Source organism: Brienomyrus brachyistius, chromosome 23, assembly GCF_023856365.1.
Source record: "Brienomyrus brachyistius isolate T26 chromosome 23, BBRACH_0.4, whole genome shotgun sequence".
Taxonomy (NCBI): domain Eukaryota; kingdom Metazoa; phylum Chordata; class Actinopteri; order Osteoglossiformes; family Mormyridae; genus Brienomyrus; species Brienomyrus brachyistius.
In genome coordinates this window covers 12448300-12476185 of record NC_064555.1, presented here as the reverse complement: position 1 = coordinate 12476185, position 27886 = coordinate 12448300, and the positions used below count along the sequence as shown (strand labels likewise).

The window sequence follows — 27886 nt, the reverse complement described above, 5'->3', positions numbered from 1 at the left end:
TTTAATAACTTTGACCATTACATTTCTTCACAAGGAGAGCCCGTGGAACTTGACTTGTCCTGATGTGTCTTTAAGGTCAATCCATAATAAAACCTGCTATGCAGTTATTTGGGAGGACAGGTTCAGAGTCTGGAGCTTCTTTTACCTGCAGTATCGGCATGACAAGTCAGCCTGCCAGACAGGAAGTGCCACATGCAAGGCATGCAAGGTATTTTTCGTAGATATCAAATCGCAACATTCAGTATTGTTTGCGTCACCTAAAAAAAAAAAATGTTTTTTTTTATTTTTGTATTAAAAAACTCCTTTCTCAGTTTGACCTCCAGTCCTGACCGTAGATATATACTGATATAGATCAGTTGTATGTGGGGGCTGCTTCAGGCTTGGAGGGGTGTATCGTACATCAAGTGACCCTGTTACACATCCAGTAGCTTGGCAACTGCAATCGAATAAACAAGACAACTCCCCCCCTCCCCCACTGTGTATCTGAGGTAACATTTCACCAAAATCTCCGGATATTGCAAAAAACAAAATCGCATTTAAAGACCATGGGGTTAATTTCCTGTCGTATTTTGATCACGTTTCCGATGCCTGTGGCAGTCAGAAAACATGCCACCAAACATGGGCCTTCAAAAAAGTGCCGCAGATTAAAATGTGTTTTCATAGCTACCATTCCATCAGCGATAGCCGTCACCTGTTACTCATAGGGGCCGACTCTGCTGGCAGAGAACTGCTACAAGGAACCACTGATTCTGCCAGTGTGTTTGTTACCCAGTGCTTCTTCCTTATAATGTCCCTTTTGTTGACAAGATTCAGCTTGGTTTTTGCCCCAATGATAAATAATATAACATGTTTATACTGAATCTGGGACGACCTGAAATAACAAATTCAAAACAGGACTTATTTCAGCAATTATAAATCGCAGAAGCAACTGAAATGCAGGACAAATTACTGAGCCTGTTACTATGTGATCAATCCTAACAATTAAAACATGTGGATGTCATTTTTTTCCAGAATGTTTTCGTAAGTGGGAATCTGAAAGACTTTCTCTTTCTCTCCTGACGTTTGTCGCCTGGCCTGGGATATTCTTAGCTTGTTGTGTGAGAGCCAGCCCCACTTGCAGTTCGGTAGCTCAGGAGCGCCTCCCATCTGTCCTGTGGATGTATGTTCCCGTGTAAGTCACGTGATTTCGGAGAAGCCGCACTGTGAAAAAGAGAATGAGAAACCTTACTCATTCCCTGCTGCCTAGTGATGAATGTGTCATTGCTGACCAATCAAAAAACACCTACTGTCCCTGCTCAGTTTCAAATACATGCAACCCATTATGTCTGGGTTTGTACTTCCATCTAGTGGTCAATTAAAAAACAGCTATCACAGTCTGAAATTGTGTGTATAAAAAACAGTGATGTCATAAACAGAACTAAACTAACTATGACACATGCAAATATGCATGGACATCCAGTGTAATGCATAACATAACTATTACTTAACATCAGAAATACCATACTAGACAGCTTTTATTCTGAGAAACTGTGTTTTGTGGTCACATGGTTTGTGGTCACATGGTTTGGGTCACATGGTTTTGTGAGCTGGTTTACCGGGATGCTTTTAACAATGCCACAACAAAGCTGTACGTAGCAGAAGTGTAACTTGTTACATGTAGGGTGTATGACACTGACAGTGAAGTGTGGTGGCTCACTGGGTTGCTGCCCCCGTGCCTCATCTCCAGAACTTGGGGTTCCAGTTCTGCCCATGGTCTTTGTGTGAGTCTCCTCCAGGTCTTCTGGTTTCCACCTGTAGTCAAAAAAATGGAATTAGGTGAAGCTGCACCCCTGAATTACCCACAGTGTGTGATATTTCATCCATGGTGTTTATCTGCCTTGGGCTCTGTGCTGCTTGGAAAAGGCCGCAGCTCCCGTTCACCATGTACTGGAAAGACAGCTGGACAGTGGACAGATGGACACTTTAATTTTTTCTCATTACCAAAAGGGGGCGCCACACACACTAACCAATGGGGTCACACGTAGCAAGTTTTAATTTCACTCATGGTTTTCCCTGTTTCAACACTGCTAAGTAAATCACCATTGACAACAGACAAGTCCAACAGCCCAAGCTGCAGGATGCTGCTGAAGTCCTTGTATACACAGTCAAATGTTCTCACAATGCAAATGTTAGATTATATTGCCAACTGTATGTAACTGTATATACGACCAACTGTATGTGACTTTGCCAATAGCTAGACATCGGCAGACAAACATTTTTTAAAACGGTATTTGAAGAAATCTCCAATTATTAGCAATGATGAAATATGATACATATTTACTGTACTGAAGTATGAAAATATGTCACCTGTCTTCTCTCTGAGCCCCATGCAAAACAAACACCAAACACAAGACTCACACAATGCACACAATCCCCAACAGCGACACAGGTGTGCAAATGCATATACTGTATTTTGCAGATCCATATGTCTATATTGGAATTGATTGCTGTTTTTATGTGTTTGTTTGAAAAGATTGACAAAAGGGAGTCAGTGAATGCATGGTGATTGCTCTTTGTTTTATTTGTGTGTTTGTGTCGATTGCATGGGTGTGCTGGTAATTATGCAGTGTTTCATAACTGGCAAGGCGTCTGCATCACGCTGGAAAGCCCCACCATCCGCCCCCCTCCCTCCTCACTTTCTCTTTCGCTGTCGCACCCAAGCCAGTTGTGACGCGACACATAAGCCACAGCGTCAAACTCCTCAGGATCAAACCCAGGCCTCGAACCCGGATTCCATGACCTGGAAAGAGTGATGACTGAGCTCCTGTTACCTACCAGGGGCATGGCGCCCTTTCACTACGATCGTTTGGCCGCGTTTGGGATTTCTATCACCTCTGCGTTTCTCCCTATGAGCAAATCCCGTGGGTGAAATTATCGGCAGTCAAACTAAAGGGTTACATCATAAGTAATGCATGTGTAACCCTTGTTTAGTATAGGGGTTACATTACAACATTGATGGGGGCATATATTTTATATGAATATTTGTTTTATAGTATAATATTACAACACACAAACAAGCACAATCACATCAATGTTATGGGGTAAAGGTATGATAAATGAGGCATGATAAATGAGGCATGCGGCAAGGTCCACAACGTCGTCACTGGTACTTGGAGAGTCTAATATTTCTGAGGTGGTACGTGGTGTAAAAAGTTTGACAACCACTGAAATAGACTGAAATAACAAAACAGGTAGCTTAGCAGGTAGTGTTGTATCCTGAAGGGCTGTGAGTTCAAATCTAGCCCTTGACCGCCCCAAGCACAATGAGCTACGTTGCATGTGATGTGTTTGCATCCTCCCCTGGTTCCTGTTGGCTTCCTTCCCTCTTGCATGAGACCAGGGTTCCAGGTGAATTAGTGACTTTGTTCTACCCTTACAGTGTCCATGAGCACCCTGGGATGGTCTGCTAGCTTTTCCCAGCTGCCATATAAATTCTACTTCCTGGAATAAGCTTTATATCTAGGTTTTTATCAGAAATTGAGGGCTGGATGGATTATAGAATAACCCATATTATTTTATAAGGATCTCTTGTAGAGATACTTCCGTGTTGTTCCCAAACACAGCTGTAGTACAGCCCCTGTATTCTTCACCCAGTGATAATACCACACGGCTCCAAAGCCTTCTGGACCTCGCCACAATCAATAATGCCAAACGGCTACGCATATTCAGTGCAGACATGTATTTTTTTGTTTTGCAAGGCTCTCACAAGACAGTGGAGATAATGTAAAAAGCAAATTATTAATTTATTTCTGTAACACCTGTTATGGTATCAGTGCTGGAACTGCACCCCACTGGAAAGAGTGAGAGTCTCATGTGTTACATGCAGGGTTTGTCTCAAAAAACTCATACAAAATACTGCAGGAACATCAAATGCTTAACACAACTGCCTCCATCCACTTTGTGTCTGAGGAATCTGCATGGAGCGTGCACCACCCCATCAAAGGACAGAAGCTACCAGGAAACCACAAGCAACATGTATATTGTCTGAGGGTCCATGGAATGACATAAATTATATAGGACAAGCTGTGCTTTTCAAGGGCCTCCCAGTTATGTACTGGAAAGAGGAAGGAGGAGTTTTGCTCTTTGACCACCTTGATGAGGTTAATATCCTGATGTTTCCCGCAACCCTTGGCACACTGATAAAAGCTAACCTGGGATCAAAAGTCTTTTGATTGTTATACATCAACACTGAAGAATTCCTATAATGCAGATTTAGTGCTAAAAACCAGAATGTAAAATACGTCTATTGGCCACAGAAAGTACGTAACATTCTCAACCGGATTATCCTGCTGTACCACCCCAGACCAAATTTAGCCATAACAAAGGAATACTTCAGGTTTACTTTCGGTTTTCATCATAAGGATGACAACAAATATTCCTTGGTAGTATCCAGTTGAGTTCTTCCAGCTCATTGGCTTTAAATGCATGTTGATCTTAGTTTCAGTAGCAGAGGTTACATACCACTGCAGCAGATTTCTGTGGGTTTATAAAGGTGAACAGCTCAGCCATGGAATATTAACCCCCTACACACATAAATATTTTACACATTAAATCGTATAATGCAAATGACCCTGTGTGTTATATATATACATTTAAAAAAATACGCGGATATTCCGGCACTCACTGGAGATGACTCATGTGAAAACGGGCGGCAGTTTTTAGTTTGACTTTATGAATCACAGCACACGGCAAATTCCCCTTTTCGCGAACGTGTTCGCTGAGCAAAGAGCGCCACCTTCTGGCATTTTCCACACACTCCAGTCTTACGTGACTGCAAGATCATGACTCTGCACAGAAGCGTCTGATCGTTAAGTTTGGACCATGGGCGTAAATTACGAGGGGGGTGGGGGGTTGTAGCCCCCCTAATAAATCAAAACCAGCTAATACCACCCCCCCAATAATCATGTGTCCCCCGTAATGGGTGGAGACCTCAACCCCCCCAATGTTCCAGCCAAAGTTACGCCTTTGGTTTGGATATTGGTTGCCACTAGATCTGCAATAATTTTAATAGGATACAACAATTCTAATTAGTCAGTTTTGACGTTTTCCTCATAGTTTTGCTCCCTTCCCCGCTAATAAGACTACATCCACCCCCAAAAAAACTGCAATTGGAACCTGCCGAAAGCACCATTAGCCTCGACCGCAGCGTAGAGAATAAGCGATCTCATCTGCCATCTAGTGGCACTATAGGGGAAACCCGACTGGATCTGATGTGGGAAACAAGTGAAATATCAACCAAAAGCCACTGTGACCCCTCTGTGATTTGTGGTGCTACCTCACCTCCAGTATACTTAGTCAGGTTTGCATATGTGCCATGGCTCATCAGGCCACAGACAGTTTCTGTACCTTGTCTGGCACTTTTCTAGTCCCCTGAGGTGGTTTGTCGTGTGGTGGGTGCAGCAACGTGCAAGTATAAACACACGCGCCTTGCCGCTTCTCGTCATTTAAAAAATACCATGATCCTAGGAGCTATGTTGTGGGAGTTTCCCCTGGTGGGGTTTCCCAAGGCAAATTATCCTAGGTGAGAGACCAGACAAAGTATGATTCAGAAGACCCCACCATGATGGAGGAGTTTAAGGATCACATAATGTCATGGAGATTATGGAGCCAGGCCTGGGGGGACGTGCAGGCGAGAGCCTGGTCATTGGTTCTCTATCCATGAGGCCTGGTTAGGGTTAGATGGGTGCGTCCCCCTGCAGGACCACCACCTTTGGGCTGGCTGTTTTGTTGATCGGATGTCCTTGGAAGACCAAATTTTGATTATTGAAACTGGCTTTAGTAACATGGAACCTCTCTGGTAGAAAAGAAGCCTGAGTTGATGCGGCAGGTAGAGAGATGACGACTAGCAGAGGTGGAAAGTTCTGGTCCAGAAAGTTAAAATCCAGACGAATATTTTGCTTAAACCAAACAGTTAAGTACAAAGAATCACAGTCACAACAACGTGATCTACTTGGGGATTTTAACACTCGTGGGTAACAACAGTGAAACCTAGAGGCGTGTGATTATCAGCACTGACCCGTCTGATCTGAACCTTGAGCAATGATTTACAATTGGACGTTTATGCTAATCGGTTTGTCCATAACAAGCACCATGTTCGAGCACAAGGATGCTCATAAGCACCAGGACACCCTAGGCTGTAGATCAATGATCAATTTTGTAGTAGCGTCATCAGATCTGTTACCGTATGTCTTGAAGACTTGGGTAAAGAAAGGAGCTGAGCTGTCAAGTGATCACCACCTGGTGTGAGTTAGATCAGACAGGAGGCCAGACAGACCTGCTAGACCCAGGTGAGGATATGCTGGGAACATCTGTCAGAGGCACCTGGGTGGCAGATCTCTAGATCACATGTCCAGCAGTACTCCACTAACTTTCTGAGGACATTTGAAGACATTGAGCATGAGTGAGCTACGCTCCGAGCCTCCATTGCTGAGGACACTGTGCACATCTGTAGTTACTGTATAAGGTTATCAGCCCCTGTCGCGGTGGCAATGCCCAAACCAGGTGGTGAATAGCAGCAGTAAAGGGAGCCGTAAGAAGTAGGCCTTCCACACTAGGTAGCTTCTGTAACTCCACAGGCAGATGATAGGTACTGCCAGGCCATGTGGACTGCAACACTGGCAGCTGCGGAGTGTGGGCGGAGTTTGGAGATCATGAAAAATAACTTTTGGACGGCCTGAGAAAGATTCGGGCAAACTGTCGGGCAACTCAGTTGGGGGATGCAGGGCTTTGCCCATTCTGTTTACAACAGGGATGCCGTAATGTCAACCCCAAGTGGAGATAGTTGGACAGTGAATGCACACTTTGTGATTCACTGTCCTGGGAGGAAGTACAGTCAGACGACTTGCCTATCACTAGGACTAACTTCATGGTAGTAGGGCTCCAGGGGTGGAAGAGATTCATTTTGAGTTCCTGAAGGCTCTGGATGTTGCTGGGCTGCCTTGGCTGATATGCCTCATCAACATTATGTGTTGAACTTTAGGGATGGTACCTTCAGACTGACAGACTGAGGCAGTGGTCCCAATCTTTAAGAAAGGGGACCGGAGGATATGTTCCTCCTTCAGGAGGATCACGCTCCTCAGCCTCCCTGGGAAGGTCTATGCTGGGGTACTGAAGAGGAGGGTCCGTCTGTTAGTTGAACCTCAAATCCAAGAGGGACAATGCGGATTCTATCCTGGTTGTGAAATGCTGGATCAGCTCTTTACCCTCACAAGGATACTAGGGGGTTCATGGGAGTTTGCCCAGCCAGTCTACATCTGTTTTGTGGACATAGAAAAGGCAAACGTCTGTGTCTCTCTGGGACGTTTCAGCAGTATGTGTCATTCTGTCGTAATGAAAAGAGGGAAAAATCAGAAGGCAAAGTGTACTTGTTGATATACATTCCTGGCCTCACCTATGGTTACAAGATTTAGGTTGTGACTGAAACAATGAGACTGTGAATGCAAGCAGCGGAAATGATTTTTCTTCGCAAGGTGTCTGGGCTCGACCTTAGATATCAGACACATGCGAGGGGCTCAGAGTAGAGCTGCTGCTCCTCCACATCGAAAGGAGCCAGTGAGATTCTTTAGCTATCTGGCTAGGATGCCACCTTGCAGAGGCACTTCAGCCATGACCAACCAGGAGGAGACCCCAAGAGAGACCCAGAACATGCTGGAGAGATTATATCTCTCTACTGGTCTGGGAATGCCTTGGCATCCTGCTGGTGGATCTAGAGGAGGTAGCTAGAGAGTGGGAGGTCTAGGCATCTCTGCTGCCCTCATAACCTGGACCCGGACGAGTGGAGGAAAACGGATGGATAGATGGTTGGATGGATAATAAAATCCAATAATAGTATTAGCATCTTACAGTGTCATCTTCCATTACATTAAGTATAAATGAAACAATCAGTATATGGAACATAACGCCAGTAACAGATCCTGCCAAACCAATTGTATTCATAAATAATCACAGAAACCTGGTAAAATTGTGGTTTTATTTTTTAACAGTCACTAGCAGAAAGTACATAATTAACATTATTGCAAAGTTTACTCTTAATTTTACGCCATCACCGATAATAGTTTAATTAATTTAACAAATCAACGAATATCTAGATGTCGTCTACGTTAAGGATAACGTTTCTTAAAGGCGAAAACATCTTCTCTATTTACCACTAGATGTCGCTGCTATACGTAAAATAGCTTATAACAACGCTCTAAAATAAAATCTTGAGCGATAAAGTTTCTGGGCGGACTAGTAGATTTTAATAGCCACAATTAAATGAAGGCATATTTAACCATTTCCATAAATATCCACAAAAGCAATTTCCTCTATTACTATTAACCCGTAAGAATCAAAAGTGCATTTCAGATTATTTTCCGGAAGGGGGCGGCTACAGCTGCGGGCAGGTTGCTCAAAGGACCTGCCTTGCTGAGGAACTGAAATGACTATCAGTTTTCTTGGTGGTGGTGAGGAGGGGGCTCCCAAGTAAAGGCAGCCCTGTTTTTCTGGATAATGTTTATGAAGAAAGCCTTCTTTAATACAAAAACATTATTTAACCACACCTTTTTAGTGAAGGAACTGATCTGAGCATCTCTGCATTCTATATTCAGTACAGCTTAAAGATACAAAAAAAAAATTACTGGTACCCTGTTATGGATTTGTTATCCTGTTTTACCTTTTCACCTACTGGATCACCAGGAAAATTAAAACATATAACTGGTGTAACTGGTGGTTGATGATGCCTGATAATTACTTAGAAGCAAGTTTTAAAACATGATTGCATGAGTCTGCATGCAGAAACAGAAAAGAGGACATACTGGGACGAACCAGCTCTATACTGGTACTTCAGGTTCAACACTTGAGAAGACGTTCTCAACTACGAGATACTCCCCACCTCAGTGTTATGCTACAGCCACAATGTAGCTGTGTTACCTTCCATATGGTATACATCTCCCATAGTGGAGTCTGTTGCTGAGTCACAATAACTACCTGTAATTATACAATGTATCTGTCAAAGTGGGGCACATCCCACAGAAGGTACTCAGTTACCATCCACCTTAGCTGCCTGTGGCGGGGAGTAGTGCCAGAAGAAATTTAATAGGGTGGGGGGCACAGCCATTAAAAAATCGTTGGGGGGTGGTGCTTGGGGGGAGGGCACACCCCCCAAATGCTCCTGCCCCCCCGCGTCACCGAGGAGTTCCAGAGGATGTGAACGGCTCACATCACATGGGATTGGTTCAGATTCTGACTTCACTCCCTCTCCTCAATAAATCTAAGATCAGCTGGACACCTTCAGGGCTTCAGGTGGAATCGAGTGAACAGCACCCTGGTGTCACTCACTCAAGCATGTAGCATGAAAATAAGTGGGGGGCTGTTGAGGGCAGAAGTGAATATCTGTGGAGGGGTTTAACTGGCTTTAGCGGATACTAGAAATGATCTTTTCATTTAAAAGATGATGAACTTATTATCCCAAGTAGGGTTGCAAGGGGACCTTGAGCATATGCCGGACAGTACAGGGCACAAAGCAAGGATACATTCTGGTTGAGATGCAAATTCATGGCAGGGCACAAGTACAGTCATAAACTACAGGCAGTTAAGCCAGTTAACCTAAATGCAACAGGAAACATGTCGAGAACAAACTCAAGGTGTAGGTATAAGAACTTCCCACCCTGTGGCTTCGAGAGTCAACAGTGTTACACATCAGCATCTATTACAAGGACCAACAAGGACTAGAACTGAGGTAGAGGATACACTGAGTGAACAAATACACACACACATAAGTAGAAACAGACTTACAGAGCCTACAATGACCAACAATGGAAAAGGGCAAGGGCAGGCACAAATATACACAAGTAACAAAGGCTAGATGAGGATCAGGTGTAGGTAGTGATAATCAGTCAAACACTAAGGATTAGATCTACACAGGAGATACTGGGAATAAAGGTGAAACAGGACATAACTACAAAACTGGGTACATATAGGGATGACTAAGAACAAGAGCACAAAAAAGAACTAATGCAGAAATATACATACAACATATATAAATACCAAAGGGGCTTCCAAAACTCCAAAACTGAGGATGGCCTCTAGCCAACCCACGACAGAATGGAAGCATGCTTACTTAGTAACACACTCATGGGCTCCACCCCAAACCCCACCTTCCCTCGCCACCTTTCCCTCACCCCAGCAGCTTTTCAGAATTCCAGATGTTGTGCCAATACCTTAGGGAACAAGTCATCGAGGGCTGATTTTCACTCAGATCACCCGTTCGCCAGGAGAGTGTGGAAGTCCAGTTTTGAGTACCCTTTGCAGAAGAGAAATTCACCTTTGGTGACACCCACGCATGACATAGCATAAAAACTTCAGTCATGACTTCATGCATACAGGTGGTGCACAATAAGTCATCAAGGATGCAAGTCCAGATGTCCTGTTATCGCTTTTTTTGCCCTCGCTACCTTCCTTGCTCACTCACTCATTCCATCCCTCATCGGTTTCATGACCTTTCAACTTTAGACAATGAGTTAACAGTTTCGGGATGTAGCCATGTTGTGTTCCATTGGAACTCGGAAATTTCAAATTCCTAGTAAGAATTTTCTAATGGAATGCCCCCTGAAGTTGGAACTCCAGCTCAGAAAGTGAGAGGAACCTCTGCAAACACGACTTTAGAATTCAAGAAAGCTGCACCTCTTTCCTAAAGCAGGATTTCTTGCTGAGCCGAATAGCTTGTTGGATTTAAGGTAGTCTGGGCTAAATGTAAATGAGTGAAGGTAAAGGCCATTTAAACTGGGGTACCTTAAATCCGACAAGTTGTCTGGCTAAGCAAGAAATCCTGCTTTTTGAAACAGGTCCCTGGTATTGCTAAATGGCTTTCTGACTTATTGTATTAGAACCCGGTTAACTCAGGTGTGACGTCATTCCCAGCTCCAAGTTCTGACCTCTGAGGTAAATGGAATCCATCATCATCACATTTTGCTACGTAGTGGCTCAGATAGAAGGGGAACACACTAGTGCAGGGGTGGCCAATCTTATCCGTAAAGGGCCGGTGTATATGCGGATTATTGGGATAACCTTTAGGTCAGATGTTCACACCCAGGTGTGAGGACTCTTCAGCCAATCAGTCCTCTGATGAGTAATCTAATTAGGGAGTCGCAGCAAAAACCTGCAGACACCACGGCCCTTTCTGGGTAAGATTGGCACCCCCTGCACTAGGGAATGTAAAGGTACTAAACACAAGAATGAACGGAATAGCCAGTGACACCTGCTGTCCGAAAGAGGAAACAATGAACAGGATGGAATGAGGCTGGAACCAATCCTAACAGGACTGACAGCTTACACATAGATATTCAAATGAAGCAACATTCTTCAGTTTAGTACAACCTTTACTCCTGCATTATTAGCAAAAACAATGCAGTCATAGGTTAGTTCAGAGAAAAAGAAACAAGAATACCTGTTAAAAAGTAGGACGGCAATAAAGAGCAATGCACAGTGAAAGTGTCGTGTTGTTCAGGAGTTACTCATGTAAGAGTACAACTTCAGTGACTGACCTTTTTACAGAAGGTCCTCAGTCACTTTCTGTGGTATCCTTACCATGTGATAATCTTTGGCACTTATAACATAAATGTATGTTACACCCAGGCATATAGCATCATGAGTTTCAAAGCTTTATGGCTTGAGATTTAAGATGGAAAATAACTGTATACACGCTGATTAATTGTTTTTCACGTTTCATTGAATATAAATGACTATTACCTTTTTTCATATACAGATGTTTGAAATACTTGCAAATACGGAATTGTGCAACCTAGAAATGTCTATTCTGATTTGCAGTTATATGGATGATAGTAAGTTTATCCTTAAGTAAAAGTTATAAAATTATACATGATTTATTTTTCAGCATATAGCAAAGGCTACCTCACATGTCACCCAACTTTCATGAGAAACACACCATGTTTATCTCACTGAATAAAAACAGCACTCCGAATAAAAAGGATGCTAAAGGAAGAAAGGTAACTGGTGTTCAAATAAAGTTTAATTTTAAAAGTATTTCAGAGTCACTGGACGAGACGACCTAAGGTTAACAACTCTAGTAGCAACTATTTGAGATGACCGTTTCTTAACCAGGTAAATTAACTAAAATTGGCTGTTTCTGGTTAAGCGCCAAATAAAAGAAATGTAGCTAGTTTCGTGTATAAGCAACTAATGGCGTGCTTCACCACTTTATCCTAGAAATAATAGACCTTAATATATTGCGGAGGGAAATGATAGTCATTATTTTATAATGTAAGACACGTCCTTTCTTGCTATTTAAACCATAAAGTCTTCAATAATATTACAAAGTGAACAAAAAAGTTGTGGAAGAAAATGCGATCTAGATCAATACATTTATAACATATATCACAAAAATGATTCTATTTAAGCTGTTAATAATGTTGAAATGTATCAAGTGAGTACCGGAAAAGGGTCAGCATCCCCCAAAATAAAGTCCTTACTATGACTACACCGAGTGAAAGCAAATGTAAACTGAAAATAAACGTAATCTAACAATATCTGCATATGACATATTTGTTGAATGTTTCCCAGTCACACGGCTGCTGATCACTGACGGCGTTTTTTCTTTTAAAAACATTAACACGCCACTTAACTTAATAATTACACAAGCGGTTTATCTGTCGAGAGTAATGCTGGATGCAGAATTCCTAAGAACAACTGTAATAGAATGAACAATAACCACATGGCTAAAAAAATAATCTCTAATAAACAGCTTGTGAGGCTAGGAATTAAAGCTGTAAATTCTACAAATATTCTAACATACAGCAAGGTTGGCTTTTAACCTAAGTTGGGCGCTACATCACAATGTCGAAATGCTAAAACGTTACGCTAAGATCGTAATGAATATTCGGAATCCCAGAAAGGCACGACACTTGAGTAATATGCCGTATTTTCTCTAACGACGCATGCGCATTTCTTTCTTTTTTTCGTTATACCACGGAGGTGGATGCCATGTTGGCAGTAAGATTCAGCGCTTAATGAAGGAATACAGTATTTTCCGGAAAATATTACTTATATTCCGTAGAAAACAAACACGGTTGGTAAAATACGAGAATGAAGTGCGCATTTTGATAGGAAACGTAAAAGGAACGTTCAACGCAGTGAAATATCAAGTTGACTTTTTTCACCTTGAAAGCCATGTTTTATCATGTGACATTTGCCGCCCAATCGGAAATGTCATGGCGTTCTGGAAAAATGTCCTTTGTTCTGCGTTTGTGTTTGTGATTATTGACAAAAAGCTGGTCAATATGTTTCTAAAATAACAATTGGAAATTGGAAGCACGTGTTACGGGAATACCTCACTTTGGAAATGGGAAGGTGTACATTTTAGGAAAAGGTTTGGATAGTTTTCCTGTGGTTTTGCTTTATGTCGAGAATCAGAACGAAACCAGTCATGTGACTCCCCTCCCCCACTTCGACCCAATGAATGAGGGAAGAAGAAGACAGACATGTTTGTGGGAAATGAGTTGGAGAAAAAAAGAAACGTGGCTGAAGAAAAGAAGAGAAAAAGTAATGTTACCATTATGTGGATTTCATTTAGGACACTTTTTAGGTAGAGAATGTCCTTTTGGAATTAAGCTCAACGAAGAACATTTGTTTATTTTTTTTTAATCCGAAGGATAATTCGACATCTTATTTGTTGACACTTATTTGTTAATGTAAAGTGTTAGAGAATAATGCTTTAATGGTATATTTAATTTATAAGAATTTGCGTTGGGAGGAACTTGTAACCTTGTCGATGGGGGATGGGTGGGTGTTGGCGATGACTTGCGTGACTTCTTCGTTTGCAGGCTTACATGTGCGCTATATTGAGATTTTCTACGTTTTTAGACTTTAAAATAGCTAGTACGTGTATTTTTGTGGTTTCTTTAGTAAATTTAGTAAACGCCAAGTGAGTCAGCCGTGGTAATTTAGTTTACTTGCGGTTCTTCTGTTATTCTAATTAGATGGCTTATATGATTGAAAATATTAATTATCTAGTTTCTTTTAAGTGTTTTTATGCGATGAAAATGGTTCTGAGACCAAATGTTAAGCGGAAACTATAAGCAAGACGTTCTGTATTCTGTATGAGGTGTCATACTAATAGTGACTTGAAAAGTTTTTTTGTTTGACCCAGTACAAATACCTAATAGTATATGGTGAGTAGTTGCGGATGGTATATTGTTCATATTTGTAACTTAATTTTAAGAATTACTAAGTGCGTAAGCAGAAGCGTTGAAAACTGCTGTGTCATTCCGTACTTTCGCGCTTGATAGGGTTGTTGTAGTGGTGTTCTTTCGATGTTTTATGTATGGAGGTTTAACAATGGATATGGTTATTTTGTATTATATGGAAATTGTGCAGAGATGTTATTTTTAATATTAAGTTATACAATACAAATTAGGTAGGCCTCACCGCCCGCGGCTGTATATCATGTGCGTTGCATGTGCCAGTTTCCGGCGAGTGTTTGGTATAACCAATACGGGATTATCTTATAAAGGTCGTATTTCCTGCTAAATAGTTATCCTGAGTTATTTATCAATCTGAATACGTGGATTGTGTTAAGTCTACTTTTTTGCGCTTGTATTCGCTGAAGTAGCGTTTTCACTTCCCAGTTTCGTGTTTTTTGTAGTCACGTACATTTTAATATAAAGGCGTGCAGTTTGTCGTCCAGTGTTTTCTACATATGTTTTCCACAGAACATTTGTACTCCAACGCAGTGTGTTAATTCTGACTTTTGTAAATGAAGTTGTTTTCAAACGTGTTTTGTCAGCTATGTAAGTTGGAAAACGACTTTCTTTCGAACCGCTACCACGAAACTGAAGCGCTCTGTGTATGTCGGATGCGCGTGAATAGCTGAAGCATCCAATGGCGTAGCAGCAAATTGCTCCCGGTGCCCGCGCCTGCGACTCGACGACCAATAGCCACGGACTCTCTTCCTGTATTGACGTAATTTTTGGCCGGTGCTAAACCGTGAAAGGTGGGACCGTTTCGTAAAACTGTGCGACACGGCCAGTCATGGGAGTATGTGATTAAGCTTTGACGTAAGCGTCCAATAGATGCACTATTTGGTTTGATGGACGTCCCTGCTATGCGAATTAGCCAGAAGAAGCGGATTTGGGTGGCTACTTGTGAATTAAGGCGCGGCTTGCTAGATAGACGTGTGGCTTTGCGTATAAGAGGCCTGTGGGCGTGGGCCTGTGGAGGGTACCTCATCCAATCGTCTCAGCAGATGGGTTTTAAAAAGCCGTGCGGAATCCGACAGTCGCCATTTCGCTGAAGCGTTGAACGGAAGGAGGAGTTGACAGGCGGGAACGGAAGAAGACATTGGAACTTAACAGAAATAGGTCTTATAAAGGAATCCGGATCCATCCTGATGGAGACGGCCGTAAACCCGACCCTTGACAGGTACCGAACGGAATCACTGACATTTGCCATGCTGCCTAAGGCTATATTATTGGCTGTGGAATATAATTTGGTCAGTGAATATTAATTCCTTATCAGCAATCACTTTAGCATTGGTAGTATAAAATACATCAGCGCATGCTACTGTGACTGCGCAATTGACTTGGTAGTATCCTGACCAGTGGAATCTGTCTCTGACCATTGGGATTGTTTTGTGGAGATGTACACGGTACAACGTCTTTTCGGCACTGTTTTGAATCGCCCGTGTACCCGCTCTCCAGTATCGTCACTGCGCCGACGCCATTTTCCTGCCGCCCTACTACCGTGTTTGGATTGCGGCTAGCTAGCTTGCAGCTAACATTTCATGGCTTAGGCATGTATAATACTGGTATACGACGGAAATTTCTATATGTAAATCCTAAAGTCAGTGTTTAAACATCCTCTAACATTAAAATTAGACCACATTATGATGTATTCGACAGCGCCTGTGAAGTTGTCCCTGAGGTTTTAGCACACTACGCTGCCTATTGCTGATTACTTACTGTGTAAATATTTTGATTGAACGCGCTACGTAGGTAAGTTTAGTTGTCTTAAATTTTAAACGTTTTAGGCTGGAGGCACGGGCACATGATCTTAATACGCCAGCAGACTGTACGCGACGTACTGGGTGATAATTTAATTAATGAGTTTCATTTGGCCTAGACTAGTAATGCAGTTAGCAGTTGTTACCTGCGTAAACGTGCCGGTGATGCAGTAAGCTTTCAAACGCCGGTTGTGTGCAGGCTTTGCGCTCGTAACCCGCTCCGTGCCGGCGTGCGCTTAGACGCCCTGCGGTGCGGTTGTCGAAGTATTTTTAACTTGAATAAATGCAGTGTGATACATCGGCTGCATGATCGGATTTAGTGTGTGTGAAATATTACGATCGGCCGATCTATTAATTACTGTAGCCTGGGAATGGTCGGTGCAGTGAACTCTTCTTGTTCCTTCTCAGCTTGATTTACATTGATAGGTAGTCTGCCGGTTCCGCTGTGCAGCATCCACGTGCAGGTGTCTGCCAGGGTAACTCATTGTGTCTGTGGTGTAGAGTAAAGGCACCTCCTCTGGCATTTAAACTTTATCAAATCAGGCTGAATCGCACTGTTCCCATTGGTAGGTGTTAGTTTGGGCATGTGCTAACAGTTAAGGAACTCAATGTAACAATGTCGTTTTGGGGTGGGTGCTTGGTTATAGACAAATGCGGCATATTTAAGATCTAGTCAACTTATTCTTTGTTTTTAAGCAAATTATATTCTGTAATTTTCTGTAGATGTAATTTCCAGTGGGTATTGACATGTACAAGTCTTTATTAAAACTATTTTGCAATATATTTATTTTTGTTCTCCCATCTTTGACTATGTAAATCGGTCAGTTTTTAGATTTTGATTTGAATAGGTCATTTGTATGTCACTTGCCCCTTGTGCCCTTTCTGCATAAAATTTAATGGTAAGTATGGGCTAAGGGATATCTTATGTAGTTATGTCCTTAAGTGTCACAATAAAATGCTTTTTATTAAACGAAAACCTTTGTGTGTCTTTGTAAACATCTGCTTCGTCTCAAGCATCAATGGTTAACCAAGGTTTTAGCCAACAGCCCTATTCAACGTTAATTTTATTCAAGCTGCCTCTTTCACTTTTCCTCCTATTTACTGCAAGTTGCTGGACTGGATTCTGTAAGTCATGGAGATTTTAACTAGAATTAAAATGGTGTGGTGCTATACCTGTGTGACCTGAACTTAAACTGCCCCCCACCCCAGTGGAAGATCTACATCCAAAACCCTGCATGGAATTTGGTTTTCCATAAAATTACCCTTGACTAAATTGGTGGGTGTATTCTCATCCAGTGAAGTTTTGTAGGCTTTATAAACAGTCAGTGAACACTTTTACACTTCTGTTTGTTAATGTTGGTGGCAGGTGTATGTGTGTAATCTGGTGTACCAAGGTCTTCCATTGCTTATTAATGTGGTATCTTGAAATGTAAGGCATCTACCTGTGACCATGTGTAATGGGTTGTGATTTTGGCCCAGTTCGGTTTGCAAAATACAGTTGACATTTGCATGAACTTGGTATTATGCTGTAGATTCAACCCTAACTCTATCAGTTTCCTCATCTCGTTTTCCCCTGCATGACGTAAGGGTTGTAAGACCTAAGTCTTTATTGCGTCATGGACAGTTATGTCTGTTTGTTGGTCCATCAGGAAGCTTGGAGCTGTTGTTCCTGGTCCAACGCCACTGTTTTGTCCCCCAAAAGAACTTTACAGCAAGATTTTCTGTGTATAGTTCTGATATTTTCCTAAAAGCTGACTATTTAGGAACAGACCATATAACTCGATATGACACAGTTCTCTAGACTTGATAATAACTTGGTGGTTCCCCCAAATGAAGATATTTTTCAGGCCGTTCCAATCCAAGTCTGAAAAGTTTAAACCCATATAGCATTCATGCTTTATATTCCCTATATATGTGTCTCTACCTTTTATACTGTCAGCGGTTCTGCTTTTGCCCATTCCATTACAGTTAAATGGCACACTGCATTGTCTACGTTTTTAATCCAAAGATCGTATATTGTTTTGTGTCTGCACAATACTTTGCCTTGTGTTTAATGTTGGGTTAGGAAGGGGGTAAGCACCTGTGCCGAAGGGCTCATATCTTGCTTTTTGTGTCAGGGGGGCACAGACTTGCAGAGTGGTGGCTGAGGGGTCCCAGTGATGAGCCTGCATAGGTGGGAGAGAAGAGTATAGTCTGACTCACTCTCTCTCACACACACACACACACACAGCAGCCTTTGTGTGAAGGTGTTTGAATACCAAACAAACGGATAGCCTTGGGTTACAACCTAGATAGTTTCATTACACAGACAACACCTGCTGTGTGTCTATTGTAGGTGGTGATGGGTAGTAGTTGTGGGGTTTGTTACCATGGCTATGTGAGAGCAGCAGCCAATGGAGAGAGTTCCTTAACTGAGTTGCCAGGGAGATGGAAGGGAAGTTCGCAATAGAATGTGTACCGGTATTGCCCTTAAATTTTGTTGTTCTGAAAATGTAGTAGGACTCCGTATGTACATCAGACTAAAATGAACCTTAGTCGCAAGAATTCAGTGATCCAAGTAATTTTGCAGTATGCGGATTCACTTTGAAAGGTACGCGTCTGACAGGTTACTTGATTATTGTACCGTTTTAGTTCAGGCTGTGAGGGGATTTTTCTGACACCATGGGAACTGTTCACCCCTACATGCAGTTCTGACACCAGATAACTTTCTGACCTCAGCATTCTCATCCAGTTTGCCTGCCAGAACTTGTAGTTGTGCATTGACACAGTGACACTGCTGCAGCCGCACCTCAGCCCCACAGCCCTGACTGAGGGCAGCCTCTGCTGCACTTGTTCACAGTGGCTCTGACGTCACATCCTCCTCCTCGTTGTGGTTATGTCATGATGGGTGTAATAATACAGTCATAATTGTCAAATTTTCTCTCTGACAAATGTTTACTGGATATTGGGGCAAAGATATAATCTGAAAAAGTTGTAAGATCTCCGGGGGTTTATGTGCGTAAATTGAGGGCGTAAGTGATGTGTACATTAAGCAGATCTTTCCATCTCTGCTCCACCTCTTCTCCCCCCTGTTCTGCACGTGCCACCCTGTCCCTCCTAGACTGCTGTCGGATGGCAGCAGCTCTCTGGGTGGGAATGCGGGGACTCCGGGGGCCATCGGGATGGAGCACATCGCTGGCGTGTCGGGCCCCGGCAAGCGCATCCGCAAGCCGTCGCTGCTCTATGAGGGCTTCGAGGGCCCGGTGCTGCCCCCCCACACACCACCTCCCGGGCCCTCAGCCCCACCCGTGCGGGACCCCAGCCGCCCGGGCCGCCTCACCAACCAGCTGCAGTTCCTGCAGAAGGCGATGATGAAGTCGCTGTGGCGCCACCACTTTGCCTGGCCCTTCCACGAGCCGGTGGACGCTGCCAAACTCAACCTGCCGGTGAGAGTGCCATCCTCTCGGGGTCATGTGACACCAGCTTGGCACCGCTGTGTGGTCATTAGGTCTGTGTGCTGCATCTTGCCTTTCTGCTTTTGGGTTAAGGACCCCCAGGTAGCTTGTAAGAACAACTTAAGCGCATCATTAAATACATTAAACGTCTTTTGTTAGAGGTCAATGTGTAGAGTGACCTGGACAACTTCCACGTCATGATTTCTGGCTCATCATAGCCAGACTGTAGCATCCATGTCTTTATAGGGTTTCTTCGATTTTTATTTTTACATCCCCTGAAACGTTTCTCAGGATTATCACAAGATTATCAAGCAGCCAATGGACTTGGGCACCATCAGGAGACGGCTTGAGAATAGCTTCTACCGCAGTGCCAGTGAGTGCATACAGGACTTCAACACCATGTTTACCAACTGCTATATCTACAACAAGGTGTGTCTGCTCACTCTATATGAAAAACCATGTCGTATATTTCAACCGTCCATAGAGACTTGCCCTGTTACTTTTGGATGTACGACCTGTATTTTGCAGGACCCTGATCTGCATGTTTTTATGTCCGGTCTCTTCCTCCCCCCAGCCTACTGATGACATCGTCCTGATGGCGCAGTCTCTGGAGAAGGCGTTTCTGCAGAAAGTTGCCCAGATGCCCCAGGAGGAGATCGAGCTTCCCCCTCCGGCACCGCGAGGCAAACCTGCAAAGGCCACCAAAGGCCGCAGGGCGACCGGTGGGTTCTCAGCCTCTTAGCGTGTCAGTAGATCGGCCGAGAAGCGGAGCGGAGGGGCGGAGCGCGTGCGTTACTGCGTAGCCGTGTGTCCTTACCGCACTCCGCTCTGCACCAGTGCCAGGGGGTGTGACAACTGCGCACCAGGTTCCAGCTGTGTCTTCAGTCTCCCAGTCTGTGTATTCGCCCCCCACCCCTGAATTGCCGGACCTGATGCTACCCACCACGCCGCAGACGATGCTGGCTCACAAGGGTCTGCTGGGGCTGCCTCCCACACAACCCACGGCCAAGGTACGACCCCGTGACCTTCTGCGCGCCCCCTTCCGGCCACTGCACATTAATGCCACCACTTTTGTAAGGTGCACTGCATGAGTAGATCACAGGTGGAGTAGAAGGTCATTCCCAGCAGCTGCTGTTATCATAGATAAAGCCCTGGTTGGGTATCCATTAGGGCGACGTTGACGTGGCACAGTGGGAGCAGGAATATGGTCCTTTATTTTTGTGCAGTAATGAATGGGGCAGCTGAACGTTCTAGGGAGGCACCTTGGCTTTGTCTGCTGATCGCAGGGGCCCTGGACTCTCCGGGCCTCATGGAAAGTCCCCAGCTACACTGCAACTAGTTACCCACGTCCCTTGTGAAATAAGGGCTGTAGTCTCAGACTCGACAGCGTTGGGGCCGTTTTATATGCAGGTTGCCTGTCTGTCTCTGGTCCACAGAAGAAGGGCGTGAAACGGAAGGCGGACACCACCACCCCCACCACAGTGGCCCTGCCCCACACCGTGGGGGTGGGCGGCATGGGCCTGGGTGGCGGCGGTGACTCCCCCCTGATGCTGTCCTCACTGGGGGCGGAGCTGAAGCCAGGCATCGGGGGCCCCGTGCTCCTGCAGCCCACCATGGCCGCCAAGGTGCCGGCGCGGCGGCGGGAGAGCGGCCGGCCCATCAAGCCGCCACGGAAGGACCTGCCCGACTCGCAGCTGCAGCACCAGCCGTCGCGGCGCGGCAAGCTGAGCCAGCAGCTGCGCTACTGCAGCGGCGTGCTGAAGGACTTGCTGTCCAAGAAGCACGCCGCCTACGCCTGGCCCTTCTACAAGCCCGTGGACGCCTCAGCCCTGGGCCTGCACGACTACCACGACATCATCAAGCACCCCATGGATCTCAGCACCATCAAGGTGGGCGTCGCCTGCGATGCTGACCTCGCATTTGGGATTCTGCTCCTCTGTTCCTGATCTTTAAGACTATAAGATGGTTTTGTTGGGGTAGCAGCTGTAGGTCAGCACCAGTCTGCTGTCAGTCGGCACTGAAGCGTGTAATTCCCCATAGTGCCAAATAGAAGAGGCACAGCCGTATTGCTCGTGCAGTTAACATGAATGTTCAATGCGTTGAATCGGTCGTCTCCCTCCTGTCAGTGTTTTAGAAGTTAATCACCGGAAGTGCTATCTGATTTCTCGTCTCTTATTCCTTCTGTTTCTCTCTCTCTCAGGGGAAAATGGATAGTCGCGAATACCAAGATGCCCAACAGTTTGCTGCGGACGTGAGGCTCATGTTCTCAAACTGCTACAAGTACAACCCGCCGGATCACGACGTGGTGTCCATGGCTCGCAAGCTGCAGGTACGCAGAACCTCTGATGAGCGTAGAAGTGCTAAATCCATTCTCGTCAGTCTCCATGACTCCATGTCCCCTCGCGCTCTCCAGGACGTCTTTGAGTTCCGCTTCGCCAAGATGCCCGACGAGCCGGCAGAGGACGTAGTCATGGCCTCTCTGGGGGGTGGGCTGGGCCTTTCAGCGGCCGAGTCTTCCTCGTCTTCCTCCTCGGAGAGCGAGCCCAGCAGTGAGAGTGAGAGCAGCCCCAGCTCGGACAGCGAGGTGGAGCGAGCCAACCGGCTGGCTGAGCTCCAGGAACAGGTGTGTACCCAGGTAGACACCAAACGCCGTGCACCTGCTCACCACAGCTTCTCTGAACTACATCTACACACTGTTCACCACTCATAGCTACACCGCTACTGGAAAAAGGCTTTTAGCTGCAGAATGTAGCCTGTCTCACACACACCACCATGGCCCCTCTTCACTTTCCGGATCTTTCTGCAAAGTTTTGTAGGATACTTAAGCAGTGGATCGCTGGAGTGGGCTGCCTCAGGTTTCCTTGGCAACAGTTAGCGTGGCACCTCTTGGCGAGGGTCGTCTTTTGTGCCAGTGAAACGCGAGACGGCGGCTCAAGTGTTCTAGCGGAGGCCTGTGATCACGTGGCCATTGTCGTTGCGGTAATGAGCGAGCCGCTCATGACTGTCCAATGGAACGTTGCCCGCAAAGCATGATAGTTTGTGGAGCGCCGTCCCCAAACAAAATACATCATACTGAGTCACTAGACTGGAAGAAGATTGGTGGGATTCACGACATTACTAAAAGACACATTTATGAGCCTTTATTTTCCAGCAGTCATGGTCGTATCTCAGGCTTGCTAGGTTTGTGTAATGTATTCATACGTTGTTTGCTTACCTCCATCGGAAGTCCTTTTTCAAATGTGGACGGTATGTGCTGTTTGACACTGGGTCTCTCCTCCCTCACCGCCCCCAGCTGCGGGCTGTACACGAGCAGCTCGCAGCTCTGTCCCAGGCCCCCATCGTCAAGCCCAAGAAAAAGCGCGACAAAAAGGAGAAGAAGAAGAAAAAGAAGTCCGAGAACCACAGGGGAAGCCGGGGCGACGGTGCTGCTGAGAAACCGCCGAAATCCGCCAAGATCTCCAAGAGCAAGTCGAGCCGCTCGGGGAGCAGCTCCGCACCGGGCAAGAAGGCGGCCAGCAAGAAGAGCGGCAAGAACAAGTCAGGCGACATCCCTGTTTTTGTAATGTCTCTGCTGCTTCCTGCTGACTTTCCTTCACTGAGCTCTGCATGCAGTGTATTATCTGTCTTTCTGCTTGGGACATCAGTAACATCCATCTCTGCAACCACAGCACATCACAGCTTTAATATGACGTGACAAATTCACAAGTAAACTTGTCTGAGTGTTTTACACACAATGTCATTTTATAACTCGTGTCTGTTACCTTTGTGAGATTAACACTGTGTTTGCTTGTGATTGTTAGCGAAATAGACCAGTGTTTCCCAGTCCGGTCCTCAGTGACCCACAACTGATTAAAATTTTTGCTCCCTCCAAGCTCTCGAGCAAAAATGTGGCTCATCTGTGGGTTCACAAGGATCAGATTGGAAAACTCTGATATAGACTGAACCTGGGTGCTAAGCAAGCTTGTCCTCTCCCTCCAGGTCTTCCAAGAAGTCCCAATCCACACCTGCTGTCTCCAACGTGGCCTTAGGGGGGTCGCTGCCACCCCTCTACGATTCAGAAGAGGAGGAGGAGGGCCGGCCCATGTCGTATGATGAGAAGCGGCAGCTGAGCCTGGACATCAACAAGCTGCCGGGCGAGAAGCTGGGCCGCGTGGTGCACATCATCCAGTCCCGCGAGCCCTCGCTGCGCGACTCCAATCCTGAGGAGATTGAGATCGACTTTGAGACGCTGAAGCCCTCCACGCTGCGCGAGCTCGAGCGCTATGTCATGACCTGCCTGCGGAAGAAGCCCCGCAAGCCCTACGGTGAGTCTCGCGACCGGGCATCTTCGGGCCACCGCTGCACTCCTCGCCAGCTCAGCAGCCTCATTCTCTATCCCGCCCACAGTGATGAAGAAGGCGACTGGTGGGAAGTCCCGGGAAGAGCTGGCCCTGGAGAAGAAGCAAGAGCTGGAGAAGAGGCTGCAGGATGTCAGCGGCCAGCTCAACTCTGCCAAGAAGCCTCAGAAGGCCAAGGGTGAGGGAACTTCCTGTGATTCGCCGTGGTCTTCATGTCTACTACTGTGTCATTGTTTGTGGTCACTCAGGGAGCCACGCTGGGTCTGGTTACTACAGTGACTCAAACTTTTAAATGATGCTGCCATTGATTAATTTTTTCCCTTTAAATTACGGGCTAGAGTCCAAATAGCATGAATTACACAGCTGCACAGTTTTTAATTCAGTCAGTGGAGGATTGTTTAGTGGTATAAATTGCAGACCCCCCTGCGGCAGTGCGGCAGTGCACTCTTCCTGTGTTGGTGGTTTACCGACTCGGTCTCTCTCTCGCCCCCTAGTGGAGAAGCCAACTGCAGCAGAGCCCCACATCGTGGCCTCTCGCCTGAGCGCCAGCAGCTCCAGCTCAGACTCTTCTTCCTCCTCCTCCTCGTCTTCTTCATCTGATACCAGCGATTCAGACTCAGGCTGAAGTTTGGCGGTGGTGAGGAGGGGCGAAAGGAACCCGACGCAGCGGCCCGCTGGAGAAGTCTAGCCGAGAAGAGGAGGAGAAGGGGGATGGAGATGGCCGGGGGGGGGGCCCTGGGTCGGAGAGGCCCTCCCCTCAATGGAAGGAAAGATCCACAGGATTTCCCGTGAAACGGCCTGGGAGACACTGCGAATGGGATGGAGGACAGGAGGCGGCTAAATCACTCCACATCAGAGACTGACCCCCCCACCCCCACTCGTATTACTCTCCACACTGTGTAAATATATGTACAAATACATAAATGTCTATTTTTCTTTTATAAAGAAGAATTTTAAGAGATCCCTGAAGAGGGAAGGTTGAAATGAGTATGAAAGAATGGAGCTTTTTGGAAATGCAGACTGTGTGTGTGTGTGTGTGTGTGTGTGTGTGTGTGTGTGTGTGTGTGTGTGTGTGTGTGTGTGTGTGTGTGTGTGTGTGTGTGTGTGTGTGTGGGGGGGGGGGGGTTTGGAGTATGAGGAAGAGTCAGACCCACTCAGCCCTCAGCTTGAGCACCATCACTGTAAAGTCTAGGACTTGCATGTAATGTCATACCTGGCTGGGGGGTCCAGTTTGCAGCCTCCCCAGTGGTGCTTCTTTGTTTGTTTTTCTCATTGCCAATCCCGTCTCAGCCCCTGCCCCACACAACAGCTGGCTGACACATTATAGCCCCCCCCAAGTCCTGTGGAGTGTTTTGTACCAATTGTCCTTAAACAGCAGCCAAGCTCCGCCTAACCTGGGCTGTGTGCTTCAGGCTTCCTGACAGCCTTCATCGGTATGGCCTTTACATCTGTGTTCCTCAATCCGGTCCTCGGAGATCTCTCCCCCCTGAACGCTTCACGTTCTTGCAAGTGGGAGGGAGCAAAAACATGGACAAGGTTGAGAAACACTGCTTTAAGTGTTACACAGTTCATAGCTGCAGGTGAAGTTCTTGTCTTCATTCATCACTGGGGGTGTGGAGGATTTTTTACTGTGTGCTGTTAGATTGGGGCAAGCGGAGGCCGCAATATGCACACTGCAGTGTGTAATCACTGTCAGTCAGGAGCAGGCATCTGGAAAATTGTCTGATTCTCCATTTAAAATCAGCCACTGGCACTGCGATGCTGTGATGCCAGTTTACCTGTTTTGTTTGTTCTTCAGCTCCAGTTCCTCTGACTTGGGTCTGGGGTTCATCACTTGGTGACGCAGCACTGCCTTTTGCTCGTTAGACAGCGTGTTCCGCATCCATGCTGAGATATGCACTGAGAGGGGAAAGTGAAGAATACAAGAGGGAGTTATGGTGATTTTTTTTGTGGTACCTCTGTCTAATTAGGAGGTGTATGGCGTACATTAAGTTTTATTTATTTTTTATGGTGAGTTTCTGCCGTGAGATGTTTTATAAAAACTTGCGTGGGTCGTGCCCTTGCTGTTAGGGGCTTGGGTGAACGGTCACTTTTTTTCTGAGAGATGTACATTTTGTGGGGGGAAGCTCCTTTTATTGATGACATGTAAATATTTCCTACATTTACATAACGTAGCGGCATGTTTATTCCAACAAGTGATTTCCTTTCCGCTTTTTCTGTAACTTTTTTTTTCCTTTAAGAACTCAGCGGTGCATGGTTGTTACTTGTGTCGTTTTATTTTCTAAAACAAAACACCAAACAGAAAAAAGTGCATCTCTCAGGCCGGGGTCAGATTGTTCGCCGTCGGCCTGAGTGCCGCACATCGGAAACCTTCCTTTGACGAGCTGTTCATCAATAAAAGAACGGAGTTTCTTCTCTAGCTGTGTTTTGTGTGTCTTTAGGGGGGGTGCTCTTGTGAGTGCGCATGCGTAGAACTGGGGCGGTTAAAACGACTGACGGTTAAAAATTCTCATGTTGAAATAATTGAACAAATAATTCTAATTAATAAGAACATAAGAACTATACAAATGAGAGGAGGCCATTCGGCCCATCAAGCTCGCTTGGGGAAAACTTAAGATTTTAACAACTCTGAGCTATTAGTTATCTAGCTCTGATTTAAAGGAACCCAAGGATTCAGCTTGCACTACATTATCAGGAAGACTATTCCATACTCTGACTACGCGCTGTGTAAAGAAGTGCTTCTTTAAATCCAGTTTGAAATGTTCTCCCACTAATTTCCACCTATGGTCACGAGTTCGTGTATTTGAACTAATGCTGAAGTAACTATTTGGTTGAACAGCATCCAAACCTGTTAGAATCTTATATACCTGGATCATGTCCCCCCTCAGTCTCCTTTGCTTGAGACTGAACAGATTTAGCTCAAGTAACCTTTCCTCGTATGACATTCCTCTAAGACCAGGAATCATTTTTGTGGCCCTACGCTGCACCTTTTCTAAGGCCACAGTGTCCTTTTTAAGATATGGTGACCAAACCTGCACACAATATTCTAGGTGAGGTCTCACCAAGGAATTGTATAATCTTAGCATTACCTCCCTTGACTTAAACTCCACACACCTGGAGATATACCCCAACATCCTATTGGCCATTTTTATTGCTTCCCCACACTGGCGAGAATGGGACATGGAAGCATCAACATACACACCAAGGTCTTTTGCATGATCAGTTACCTTTATTTCAGTGGGCAGGGGCGCCGCTAGCAATTTTGGGCCCTATGACAAAATATGAGGTTGGGCCCCCCTACCACACCCATTCAGATCTCTGGGGGCCCCTAAAGGGTGTGGGCCCTTAGAATTGTCCCAACTTTCCCCCCCTTAGCGGCGCCCCTGTCAGTGGGACCCATAAAATACCTGTACTTTATATTTCTGCTCCCTACATGGAGTACCTTACATTTATCTATGTTAAATTTCATCTGCCAGGTATCGGTCCAGTCACTAATTAAATCAAGATCCCGCTGTAGCTGCTGAGCCGCTAATTCAGTATCTGCAACACCACCCACCTTGGTGTCATCTGCAAATTTCACCAGTTTACTGTATATATTGGTATCTATATCATTTATGTAAATGTAAATTCTAACACCTTTTGACCTTTTCATGTGGAACATACACCATGCTGAAAGTTAGTATTCCATGCGAAGATTAATCTAATTGATGCACAAAGCCCCTTTACCGGTAATGGCAATGCGTCTGCCCGTAAATTCATTTTCGGTACTTCTCATAATAAAAGACCCCTTTCGCCATCATCCGTTAGAACGAACCTCCACGTCATTTATCTGCTCATGCGCACCTGCCATCGTTCGCGTGCCAATACGGAAGCGGTACTGCTGTAAAGTCGGGCGAAATATTACACAGGACTCCCAGGCCACGTGCCTCTTAAATTACACATATGAGATTCATAATGGCGTTGCAAAATTGGTGCGGTCATATACATGCAATAAACCTAAAAATGATAAAACCTTTGTTTAAGACACTTGTTGGTTTCATCGTTTAAAGTGCCACTAAATCGCTTAAAACGTATTCCGAGTGCTG

At 45.3% G+C, this 27886-nt stretch overlaps 1 protein-coding gene and 1 long non-coding RNA gene across 5 annotated transcripts; one reads left to right on the top strand and one right to left on the bottom strand.

The window, feature by feature from the left end:
* Window positions 1–163: 163 nt before the first annotated feature.
* Window positions 164–4776, bottom strand: LOC125719209 (uncharacterized). Its single transcript, XR_007385037.1, has 3 exons — window positions 4664–4776; window positions 1677–1791; window positions 164–1200 (listed from the first exon to the last, which is right to left on the bottom strand). It is a non-coding gene; the product is annotated as an uncharacterized LOC125719209 (long non-coding RNA).
* An 8200-nt stretch (window positions 4777–12976) lies between these two features.
* On the top strand, window positions 12977–26220 carry brd2a (bromodomain containing 2a). 4 transcript variants are annotated; one of them, XM_048992778.1, is made up of 12 exons: window positions 12977–13588; window positions 19131–19455; window positions 19756–19893; window positions 20039–20186; window positions 20302–20474; window positions 20901–21353; window positions 21665–21793; window positions 21878–22099; window positions 22757–23001; window positions 23443–23768; window positions 23851–23979; window positions 24296–26220. In XM_048992778.1, exons 1-12 carry the CDS (start codon window positions 13512–13514, stop codon window positions 24424–24426), a joined length of 2496 nt encoding a protein of 831 aa, XP_048848735.1. In that variant the 5' UTR covers window positions 12977–13511; the 3' UTR covers window positions 24427–26220. The 4 variants fall into 4 exon arrangements, with proteins under 4 accessions (XP_048848735.1, XP_048848733.1, XP_048848732.1 ...); XM_048992776.1 differs by having other exon boundaries at window positions 12977–15450; window positions 21878–22087; XM_048992775.1 differs by having other exon boundaries at window positions 12977–15450.
* Window positions 26221–27886: the final 1666 nt, after the last annotated feature.